This window comes from Euprymna scolopes, chromosome 23, assembly GCF_053919585.1.
Source record: "Euprymna scolopes isolate OS-2025 chromosome 23, ASM5391958v1, whole genome shotgun sequence".
Lineage (NCBI taxonomy): Eukaryota > Metazoa > Mollusca > Cephalopoda > Sepiida > Sepiolidae > Euprymna > Euprymna scolopes.
The window spans coordinates 11,854,590-11,867,150 of NC_136504.1; the positions used below are offsets into that span (position 1 = coordinate 11,854,590).

General features: G+C 30.1%; 1 protein-coding gene across 1 annotated transcript in view; it reads right to left on the bottom strand.

The window, feature by feature from the left end:
- Nucleotides 1-10,706, bottom strand: part of LOC145245752 (kinesin-like protein KIF11-A) — a 79,284-nt gene extending 68,578 nt beyond the window's left edge. Inside the window, exons 1-2 of the mRNA XM_080107351.1 lie at nucleotides 10,502-10,706; nucleotides 2,823-3,050 (exon numbers count right to left, since the gene is read on the bottom strand). Coding sequence (XP_079963477.1) covers nucleotides 2,823-3,050; nucleotides 10,502-10,554 — 281 coding nt within the window. The 5' untranslated portion in view covers nucleotides 10,555-10,706. The remainder of the gene's footprint in view (nucleotides 1-2,822; nucleotides 3,051-10,501) is intronic.
- Nucleotides 10,707-12,561: the final 1,855 nt, after the last annotated feature.

Here is a 12,561-nt window from a genome sequence, read left to right on the forward strand (position 1 = left end):
GGACTGGTTTAAAAGCATAACTGAACCACAAATGTAAATTCATACGACTGGACATCGTCGATTTTTACCTTTCAATTACTAAGGAAATTCTAGAAAAATCATTGCTTTTCACATCAAAATATAAAAAGATAAGCAAGCTGGATAAGGAAACCATCATGCAAGCAAGGCAGATCCTTTTATTTTTTGACGATAAAACATGAGTCAAAAAATCAAATCCCGAAGACCCCTTTGATGTCATGATGGGACGTATGACAGTGTGGACATCTGAGATCTGGTTGGACTTTTCCTACTAGATACTATGAAAAATAAATTCCCAGGCCACTTTTTTGGTTTATATAGGGATGATGGACTTTGCCTATTGCGTGACTGCAATGGATGTGCGCTAGACAGGCTTAGGAAAGACCTAGTTGAATTTTTCAAGGAGCTAGGCTTTGAAATAACTATAAAGACAAACTTAGATGAAGTAGATTTTTTAGATGCAACTCTCGAGAAAAAAATACAAACCCTTCCACAAACTAAATGAAAAACTCACGTACATAAATAAGGGTTCATGCCACCCACCCACAGTGTTTAAAAATATGGTAGCAAATATTAGCAAAAGAATATCACGACTTTCTTCAAATGCTGAAGTGTTTGAACAAGCAGCACCATATAACGAAGCACTACAGAAAAGTGGGTTCAGAGAAAACATAAAATTTCAAACTCAGGATAAAAAAGAAAATAAAAAACGAAATAGGAGACAGAAGATAATTTGGTTCTTACCTCCGTTCTCATTAATACAAAAACTAGAGTAGGACATTTTTTTCTTAGATTTCTAGATAAGCATTTCCCAGAAAAACACAAACTGCATAAAATTTTTAATAGAAATACTGTGAAAGTTAGTTACTCAACAGCACCATCAATCAAGTCGATTGTATCTAAGGAACCAAGAAAGATAATGCAGGCTGCTCTTGTAGGACCAAAAATAGTTGCCCATTGGAGGGCAATTGTAAAGCTGAATCCCTTGTTTATGAGGCTACAATAATGAACCAATCAATAAACACACCGGAAAAAATATATAGGTATGACACAAGGCCCATTTAAACAAAGATACTATGCACATATGAGCTCCTTTAAAACTAAAACAAGGATAAATACAGCATTAGCAACCCGGGTATGAGAGCTAAAAGAAAAGGATACAACTTTTTATATAAAATGGAGAAAAATCGAGCACAAACCAGCATACGCCCCGGAATTAAGTCAATGCTCGCCCTGTAATGCAGAAAAATACCACATCCTGTGGACAATTCATGACCCAGAAATAAGATGTTTAAATGTGAGGAGTGAATCTTTGAAAAATTGTATACATAGAAGGAAAGCACTCCTAATAAACTGGGTCAATGAAAAAGACAAAACCTAGATTTCATTTTTAAATGAAATTTTACGTTTTTAATTGATATTGATGTAAATTTTAAGTTTAAATTTTTATATATAAAAAAATTAGATTTTTAAATTAAATTACTTCAATATTAAAGGCGTTTTATATATAAAAAACTTCAATCAAAATTAAATTTTAAAATTAAAATATTTCAAATTTTAAAGTTAATGAAATCATCATCCAATAAATAAACGGGGGAGGGGGGATTTTTTTTTTTAGCAAAACGAGAGTTAAACATGAACTTATAATGTATATATATTTTCCACTTCCGGTTATAAAATAGATAAGTATTGGCTGAAGAGAGCTTGATATGGATATCTAAAACGGTCCTAATTATCAAGCTTGAAACCGATGGTACCAATGACTTGTCTTATCTAACAACTTTCTGTATATATATATATATATATATATATATATATATATATATAAATTGCAGAAAAAAAATACCAGTACAATATCTGAAACTATACTTGTATATCTATATCTATACAATTATATAAATGCAACTTTGTGTGTGTAAGTTCATTCATTATAGACTCCATCGATTTTTATGAAATTACACACAAAGGTACTTGTTATGCCTGGCAGTGTTTTAAGCTAGGTTTTGCATTGAAATGTTTCCAACAAGTATCGGCAACTGATAATCGCTATTATTGTACGTATGTAAATGAAAATGACCGGCCATGCTTAGCAACGAGCCAGACCAATGCTAACACCGTATTTCTGTTATGGAATTGTTCATACTACTACTTCACACTTCGCGCACAGATGAACACACGACCATTACAGCATATTTTCTTTCCTTTTTTTGTTTTACGATGTAACTTCTTAATGTTGTTCCATTAATTGGAAAGATGTTTATTGATACAATTGGACACCTTTCTTAAATCAAAAATTCACAGAGGGTAATATCTCAATTACAGTATAAATACAATTTAACATTTTTTTATATTTTAAAATAGCTCTTTCATTTTTTTCATTAACTTGACTTTAACATTTATACAAATACAAATTCATTAATTTACCAAAAATGATTTTTTCTTTTAATTAACTAATCAAAACAAAACAATCCTCACAACAACAAAACCACATTGCTTATACAATACTTATGCATTTACGAACACTTATTTAAAATTCTCTCTTCTCATTTAATCTTCTCATAAATTTCGATTGAGATTTTTTTTTTTTTTCGAAAATTTATATTTTTACATATTTATTTTATCTTGCACTTCATAAGCATAAAAATGGCATTAAATCAACCCCCAACCAAGGTCGGGTAATACTGCTAGTCATATATAATCTTAATAGTACATATATATTTTTAAGATATTTTTCATGTGATCCAAATTGCTTTCCAAGTATTGTTGTAATTAAAAAAAAAAAAAAAATCTGATGAATTACTCACGCAAAAATGGTGCAGTTGTAACCCAACAAAACTTCATCAACAACGGGTACAACAACGGCTTTGTAAACATCAATCTGTTGGGCACTTGGGGCAAAAACATGGTCAAAGCCAAATGTTTTCATCTGTGTGAAAATTCCCAACTTCTCCTTAACGTGAATTTCACGCTTTTCAGGAATTGGGTTTACCACAGAGCAAGAACCAGACTTTTTTTCCATGCTGTTCATAGGCCTGAAAAGAAAAGGAAAAAAGATTGCATTTTTTTTAGGAATAATCTAATTTCAAATTTTTATTAAAATATTTTCTAATAGACTCAGAATATCATATTCAATGGAAAATGCTTGAAAGGATGCTGTCTAAAAAGTTCAATATATATATATATATATATATATATATATATAAATAAATTAGTGGTGCACCGATTAATCAGCAGGTAATCGGTAATCAACCTAATCGGCCGGTTAATTACTTTTCTCTTGCCTATTAAATTAAAACCATTTCATCACTGCCAAGTGAGTCATTAGATAGCTTCGACACATTAACATAGTAACTGCTAATTTAACTTAATATTTGTTAAGTGTCTGGCTAATAATATGGCTTTTTTGCCTTTATTAAATAAAATCAAAAAATACAAAGTAAAATTTCCAATTCTTAAATGAATATGATTAAACAATTAAATAAGCAAAAAAGAAATTACAAACCAACTACAAAATACAAATTGTAATTCTTTAAGTGAATAGTTATAAACTGAAGTTCTGCACCTGCTGCTGCTCTACTTCCTCTTCTATTCTTGCTGCCTGCCTCCTCTGCTCTCATACCAACATAAGTATTTAAAGTTGAATACTTTTAAGTTGTAGTGTAGAAACATTTGAGTTTCTCCATTCTCAAGACATAACCTGTTCCTCATAGGTTCATACACATTACCACCTGTACTTAAGAGCCTTTCACTCTCCACAGATGAAGGTGGTGCACTTAAATATTTCCTTCTTCCACCACTGAAATGGATCATCACCTCTTGCAAGTAGTTGTAAAGCTACATAATGATCAAGTTTTTTGTGCACTTAACCATAAAGGATTTACTCCTTTTGAGTTTAGATTGTGATTCTTGTATTTCTGTTGTAGTTGCAGTCTCCAGATTTTAACTCTGCTTCTACCTGCTCTAAGTTTTGATTCGTTACTGTAGACTTATTTGAAACTAATTCCTCAAACAAGCTTCAAATAGATACAGTTTTACTTTCACTTTAATCTTATTCACCTTCAACAAAGCTTGAAGAAGTGTATTCTGCTGATTCTGATTCATTATCAATGGAAAGTAGATGTGGAATCCAATTCTTAATAGTGTTTTTCATGTCATTCTTTTGAAATTTAAATTTGAATCTTGGATCTAGGAAAGTAGACATAAGTTTTTATCATTTAGATAGGATGAAAATCTTGTTTCCATTGATTCATTGAATTGTTCAACAGTGGTAAAAAGGATTCCACTAAAGTCAGAAATATCAGAATTGGATTGGACAGCTTTTGAAAGAAATAATCTCAAAGCTAAAATTGTTGGTAATATCATCGATATAATTAAAGTTTTGTGTCAATGTTTCTTTGGTGATGTCTTCAAATGGGTTCAGTAACTGTATAATTTTTTGAACAAGTCTCCTTTGGTAAGTTGTTAAGGTAGGAATCTCATTACCAGAATGATTAAAGTGAAAGACTATATTTCTGTTAGTTGTAATAATTGTCTTGTTGGGAAAATGTCATTTATTGAAATTTGCAATGAATGTATGAAGCATGATATTGATTGTAAACCACATTCCCTGACACCAGCAACCATATTTGTTACTGAATCCTGCAAGACTAAAAACAAACTTTGAAGATTTTATACTCATCCAGAACATTGCGCAATTCTTCACTTAATCCTGCACCTGTGTGTGTGTGCACCAGATCCTATTTTCTGCAATTCGATACATTTCCTGATCATTATGTTATGCCTTCTCTTAGCTGCATCTATTCCATTCTTACATTTCTAACTTGCTTATAATTTTTTCTATTTTTTTATTTCACTTGTGACAGATGAATCGGCAAATTGCATGCTGCCTTTGCACAATGGCTGCGATACAAGTTCAAGTGAACTCCTTTAGATGCCACACTGTTAGACCTAAAAATCACCTCTCCTCATGTCTGTAACATTCAACAGTTCCCAGATACCGTAATATTACCAGAGTACTATTTAAAAAGGGTTCAACATCAGTTTAGGGCCAATATATACACGCACAATTAGCCATTAATAGATAAGAAAATGGTTGACAACTGTTTAACCATTCATAATTTTAAAATCTTAATTTACCAAATAGAAAATAATTCTAAGTTGAAATTAAAAAAAAAAATGTCAAATAGTATGGACCGTGATACATTCTGTTCTTAAAACCAAAGAAAAACAAGTTTCACATGCAATCAAGCAAAAGTATCCAACCATCAAAGTGTTTAGAAAATTAAGATGATTAAAAAAAAAAAGCTGCATCTTTACTTTCATTTTCAGGTGCTTATTTACATTGGTGATTTTTTTAAACCAATGCATTTTAGATTTAAAATATCTACTTATGTATCAAGTTGAAATTAGTATGAATTCCAAAAATTATGAAAAATGATTCATGTGTGTGATGTATTAAAAAAAAAAAAAAAATCAATCACCCGAGATCGCTGTACTGTGATAAAATAATATTTATTAACTTGTTTAAGAAAAAGTCATTCAAATCATTTCAACGTTAAGGTTTTTGCGACAAGTGTTCATTAATCTGTGTCTCGGAGAAAAGGCAAAAGTTCATGAATTTTCATGTCGAGAGGGAACATGCATGGTTATTTTATAGAGGGAAAGTACAATCATTACTTGCTTAAGTGATGAGGTGAGTGTGTGTGTGTTTAATACATATACAAACAGCAGTTCGAAATAACTTGTTGAAAAGAATTAATTCTCATTTGATATGGTACTTTCCATGATGAGAATTTAAGTGTTTAACGCACACAAAGTCATGTTGGTGATTTTATGTCCCACAAGACAGAGTCGCCAGCGATGTTGTTATTCGTAGAACTGCATACCAGACTGATTTATGTGCACAAAAGCTTATATAGGAGAGTTTTAGAACATTCTGGACTATTTATTGTATTACTGCGCGCGAAGCGTAACAGTTCTTTACCGCATGTGTGCAGATGAACACATTATGATGTTGTGTCTTTGTGTGTACTTCATGCACATTGACAATGGTGATTGTTATTAGAATGTCTCTGCCAAAGATTTGTTCCGGTCATATATAATTGTCGCTACAAGTGTATCGTTCAGTTATTAATTATTAACTGAACCAAATAATAAAATGATGAGTAATTGATAATCTCGATAAAATGATTGGATGTAAATAGCTTCAAAAATACATAAGAATTAGTTTAGAATTTTAAAGCCAGTTTAAGTGATATTCCATTCGACAGTTTGAAGACTTCCGAATCTCTGGTACTTGTGCAGTTTACAAACTGTGCTTTTTTTAGATAGGATTTTTACGTTAAATTCAAATTTTATGGTATCTTTTGGTTATTAAATTGCTGGATGAAAGTAGATAATAGTTAACAAAGTCCCTCTCCCTATGTTAAGAATAGCTTTCTAAATAATAACATTATTACTTCAGCACAGTCTGTAAACTGCACAAGTACCACATCCACTTCAAATGGTCACAAACTAATTCTTGCTTTTTATATCTAAACTATTAACAAAATATTAAAAGTACTCAGTTAAATGAAACTGAAATGTATTATGGTGGATTTAAATTCCTAATTAAACTATTTTTTTATTTATTTTGTAAATTGGATTTTTAAAAGTTTATTTTGGCATTCTAGCGTATTTCTCACGACAAAAACATAATATCATTACTTCTGTTGTGTAGATGGTGATAGATGATTTGGTATCCTTGACGAAACATTTTCCAACAGATATTTTAACTGAAATAATTTTATTACATTTTTAGACAAATAATAATAATAATTATTATTATTATTATTATTATTATTATTATTATTAGTAGTAGTAGTAGTAGTAGTAGTAGTAGGACAAGTTGTTTCATGTTAGAATGATACTTTGGTTCTCCTCGTCTGCAAAAATTTTAATCATGTGATTACGGTGTAGTGAGAATAAAACAAATCATTCAAGTGATGCTTATAATGGATTTAGCTGAATACAATATTAAAAATCACTTTATTGGTACTTATGCACTTATGTTACCGGACTGGTGGGTGTTTTATAACTATTCTGTACTTTCATCTAACAATTTAATAAACAAAAAAGATATCGTAAAACTTGAAACTACTATTAAAAAATAGCATGGTAACATAAGTGCATAAGCACCACACATATATATATATATATATATATATATATATATATATATATATATATATTGAGGGGAGGTACCATTTGTTATGAAGTCAGTCCCGGAAATTGCTGAAGCAGTTAACGATATAAAAATCATTATATATGTGTACTAGCAGTTTAGCCCGGATTTGGTTGGGCCCTATGTACTGTTCATAACTTTATGTGCATATGTATATATTAAAAAGTGTGCATATGACGGTAATGCCTTTATATATATTAGGCTTCCTTAACTACCATAGAGAAAAATTGGTAGAGACCGCAGAAATCAGATCTACATCTAAAATTTCAAGTGTTTAGACCCAAAATTGGTGGAGGGGTTTGGTAAAGTCTGCAAAGGTTCTTTCATCTTTGACCTCTTAGCAGCCAAATTTTCGCCCTCAAACTGATTAAAAAGCTTGCCGCATGTCTAAATACCCTTTGTGTAAAATTTCAAATGCTTAGACCCAAAATTACTGAGTAGTTTGCTAGAAACCGCAAATGTCAAATCTTTGGAACTTTGACACCTTGGTAGACAAATTTTTGCCCAAAAACCAATTAAAAAGCTTGCCCTATATCTGAATACCCTTTATGTAAAATTTCAAATGTTTAAACCAAAAATTGGCCGAGTAAGTTGTAGCGACTGCAGAGGTAATTTTTTTTTACTTTGACCCCTTTACATTTATTGTTTTGGGCTCAAATCAAATTAAAAAGTTTGATCCATGTCCAAGTAACCTACATTTAAAATTTGACCCCTTAACAGCCAAATTTCTGGTCAAAAACCGATTAAAAGGTTCTCCCATATTTCAATACCTCTTATATCAAGTCTCGAGTTTGTAGATCGAAAATTGGCAGAGTAGTTTGGTAGGGAAATGACACACAATTTCACTTTTATGGGTATACAGAATTTTTGGGAAAGGGGAATTTACTTAGCGAGATCAAGGACCATTTAAATAAATTCACAATGATTTAAAGTGTTGTGTAATTTTATTTTTAGTTGCGTACACTTATGTTACCACAACTACAGAACCTTCCTTGGCCTTCGGGCCAAGATCACAGTGTAGTAGCTGTTCTGATGCTACATTGCTACACTACCTTGTCGGTTCTTGATCAGTGGAGGAGAAATCCTTTATGATTGAGGCAATTTTTATTTTTGTTCCTATCCAGAGTGCGCCTTTTTGAGAAGCTGGATTTTCCTCACATTAAAAACTGCCCTTGTGTCTAACACTACCCTCATGGGGAGGTAAGTAAATGGGAATATTACCATCTCATTTGGACGAGTTCATGTGGCAACAACAATACGGTCGTACAGAGACTGATACCTTTAACAACATTTTATTGCAAATTGCAGGATTTTAGAATGTAAATTAACTCGACACATGTTCATTTTTGTTGTTTGTTTCTGTTGATAAATTGTTCGTTGGAAACTAATTTTGTTAAAACTGCACGGATTTATTTACTCCCTTGGAATATGTTACAGAGAAGCCAACAAGCGAAAAAAAGTGTCAAAAAATAAATAAATAAAAATAAATAAACCCACTCAATATATGTTACCGTAACATAGGTTGACATATTCGGTGGGTTTCTAACAGTATTTTGTATAGTTTTTCTTAGTTTGAACTCATTTTCCCAAACTTACGTATTCAACACAGAGTCTGCCGCCATTTGCATTTTTCAAATACATCGGTAAACACTATTTTTCTAACCGAATAAATACGTTACATTAAATAAAAGCACTAAAAAATTACCCAGTTAGGTAGAAAAAAAAACTTATCTTGCCTTTGATAACATTTATTTCTTATATATTTGTTTTTTGACAACTCTTTCGAATCTATTTGTATAGTAACACAACCCCAAAGTTTTAAAACGCAGCTTAATTACGACGTAAATACTCATCTGTTTTAATTCCAGACGTTCTTAATCACACACAGACACATATTTATATATTATCGCGCATTCATTCATTTTATTGAAGAATCTGCTTAGACGATATGAAATCAACCATTTCACGAGTTCCGGCAAATTAAAAAAAAAATAAGGTAAAATTATACAAACACCGTGACAGCGAATTAACCCTAACCCTAACACTAACCCCAACCCTAACCCTAACCCTAAACCTAACCCTAACCCTAAACCCTAACCCTAAACCCTAACCCTAACCCTAACGCTGTCACGGTGTTTGTATAATAATACCAAAAATAAAAATAACGGTTAAACTAAGTCTAAGGCATTTGTGCTTTAATTTAAAATCAAATTTTAAAAATCCGTTGAAAAAAAAAATTGAAATGGCCACGCACTGTAAACAATTACATTAATTGATTAATATGTAAAATGAAAGTTTCATTTCATCGTTGATACTTAAATAAAATAAAATTTGTCGCTAGTGCACTTATTGATCCGCGCTATTTAAAAAAATAAATACTTTTAAGTTTAATTGATATCTGGTTTTATTAAATTGTAAGGTTACAAAACACTGTTCCTTCCCCATGTTAAGAATGGTTTTCTAAATAATAAGGTTATTATTTCAGCACGGACTACTGCACTAGCAACTAATTTTTTTTTTAAAAGCAAAAGAACATAAATTTCACTTCAATGCAAATAACAAATTAGGCGATATTTAAATATTTTAGTCGTTAGTCCATCTTTAATTTACATGCGGATTACGAACCCTAAAGGCTAAAATAGGATAATCTCAAGTTAAATGCACAATATTAAATAGAGTTTTAACTCGAAATAATTTCTCATTTAATAATATGAAACAAAAACATAAAATCAGGTTTCATGTCTACGCAATTTCCCCCCCCCCCCGCATTATGCTTTGAACGCGATCTTTAACAACTACCCTAATATAGAAAATATAAAGTAGTTCTGTTCGGTCCCAGGAGGCCACTCTCCCAGAGACGGAAGAATAAATCGATTTATTGACGATTGCAAGGGATGACGATGGGATTGATCACGTCAAATTTTACAACAAAATCAACAGTAGTACTTATTGTTGGAAGTCGGGGTTTAAAATCACCCTACCTTAAACGGACCTTGTGTCACATTAACTCGACGTGGAAAGGGGAGGTGACAAACATAAGTAAAAAGTTAGAATTTTGAAGTTAGGTATTTAAATTAAACGAAAACTACGGTTTTAATTAAACAAAACTAAGGTTTTGATAAGAAAGGTCTTTTCTAAAACGAGATTGACATTTTGAAAAAACGTGAAAAATGATTACTAAGCCAAACGGCTGAAAACTAAATATTAAACTATAACAATCGTACTAAAAAAAATATTTTAATATAAAAATCATTAACGTACCTGCATCTTACGGCCACTTTAATATTTTGATTTCCGTTCTTTTTCGGTGGCATTTTGTAAATTGTAAATATAAACTTGTGTCAATAAAAACTTTCGCTGGAGAAATATTTGTCGTTTAACAGAAATTCGAATTTCGTGTAATTTAAAAACTCGACCAATCAAATTGCAGCGAGGGTGCTGATTGGCTGAATTCAAATTGCCGCTTACGATCTTTTGGAACTATTGTGCTTGCTTTTTAGTGCCGCTTAAGATATCGTAGGAAATTGAATATTTAGGGTGTTTTTTTGTTAGTATTAAACCTATTTTCAAAAATTAAACTGAAGAAAATCTTTATGATTTATCTAACAACGAAAATGTCATATGCTAAAAACTACGTAGTTTTACTTTATTCTAAACATCAAGAAGTTTTATTTTTAACTAAGAAAATCAAATTTAATGAGTAAGCAAAGAGACGATATCATCTTGAAAAAAAAGGCAGATAAGTCTACAATAATTTAAACTTGCGGTATTAGCCTTGTAAATGGTTTAAAAATGATTTTATTTACAAAACTTGATTAATTTACGTGGTTTTTGGAATAGGACATTACCGTCCCCTGACGTCTTTTTGGGAATTTTTGTTTTTTTTACGTTGAATACTAAATAAGAACCAATTTTTCTGCATTTACTGTTTTTGTTTTTTTTTTAATTTGCCGAACACTTTTTCTTTCTTCTTTTTTTTTTTAATGAGGGTGAATTCTAAATAAGAACCGAAAAAGCCAATGTTTTTTGCTTCAATATATACACGTATATATATGTATATATATATGTATATATATAATTATTTATATATAATTATTTTTACTATAATAATTAAATATATATATATATATATATATATATATATATATATATATATATATATATATATATATATATTAATAATTGTTATGTGCATAAAAGTATATAGATGACTTACTTTTATGCACGTAATAATTATTAATAAATAATATTAAAAAATAAATAAGATAAAATAAAAAGTAATACGCCCAAAAAAATGTGGTTGGAAAAAATGTAAACAAAGAGCAAATAACTCCTTTCTTTTAATAAGGACTCAGGGAGCGGAAAAGAAAGGAGTTAGTACAGAATCGCTAATAATTTTTTTTTTAAATAAATGAATGAAAAATTGAACACACTTATATATATATATATATATATATATATATATATATATATATATATATATATATATAGATATAGATATATATATATATGTATATATATATGTATGTATATATATATATACATATATATATGTATATATACATATATATATGTATATATACATATATATATATATATATATATATATATATATATATATATATATATAATACTTGTTTATTGTTATATAGACATGTTTACATCCCGCTGCTACAAACAGCCACTTGTTTCAATCAAACAACAGATATCATCAGGCAGCGACTTGATTATTCAAATGTTCAATGAATAATCTTATATATATAGGTTATTCATTGAACATTTGAATAGTCAAGTCGCTGCCTGATGATATCGGCCTTCCTTGTTTATAGAACTTTGTGAAAGCGACTATGTAGCAAGACGCGTCTTATCTATCCCGGTACATTGATTCCCTATTTGTTTTTTCGATTTTCTTATGGGTTGATCATCTGTAGTTATCTATTACATGTAATTAGATTCATGCAGATATTCTACATGATTTATAGTTGCATAATATTAGTGTAAAAAGTTGATAGTAAACACAAACCTCTTTATATATATATATATATATATATATATATATATATATATATATATATATATATATATATATATTAAAGGAGATTAGAACAATAGTCTAAAGAGCAAAGTGTATTTTAATGTAATAGTAAAATTACTAGTTTAATTAAAATACAGGGAAAGAAAAGCTTATGAAAAGCTATAGCAAGCATCTATATGAGTACCTTAACCATAGTTCCTGATTTCAAAAGGCGAAAAATTAAAAGATACATCTGCCTTACTTTAATGCTAGGTTTATTTATGGTGTCTTTTACATTTAATAAAAA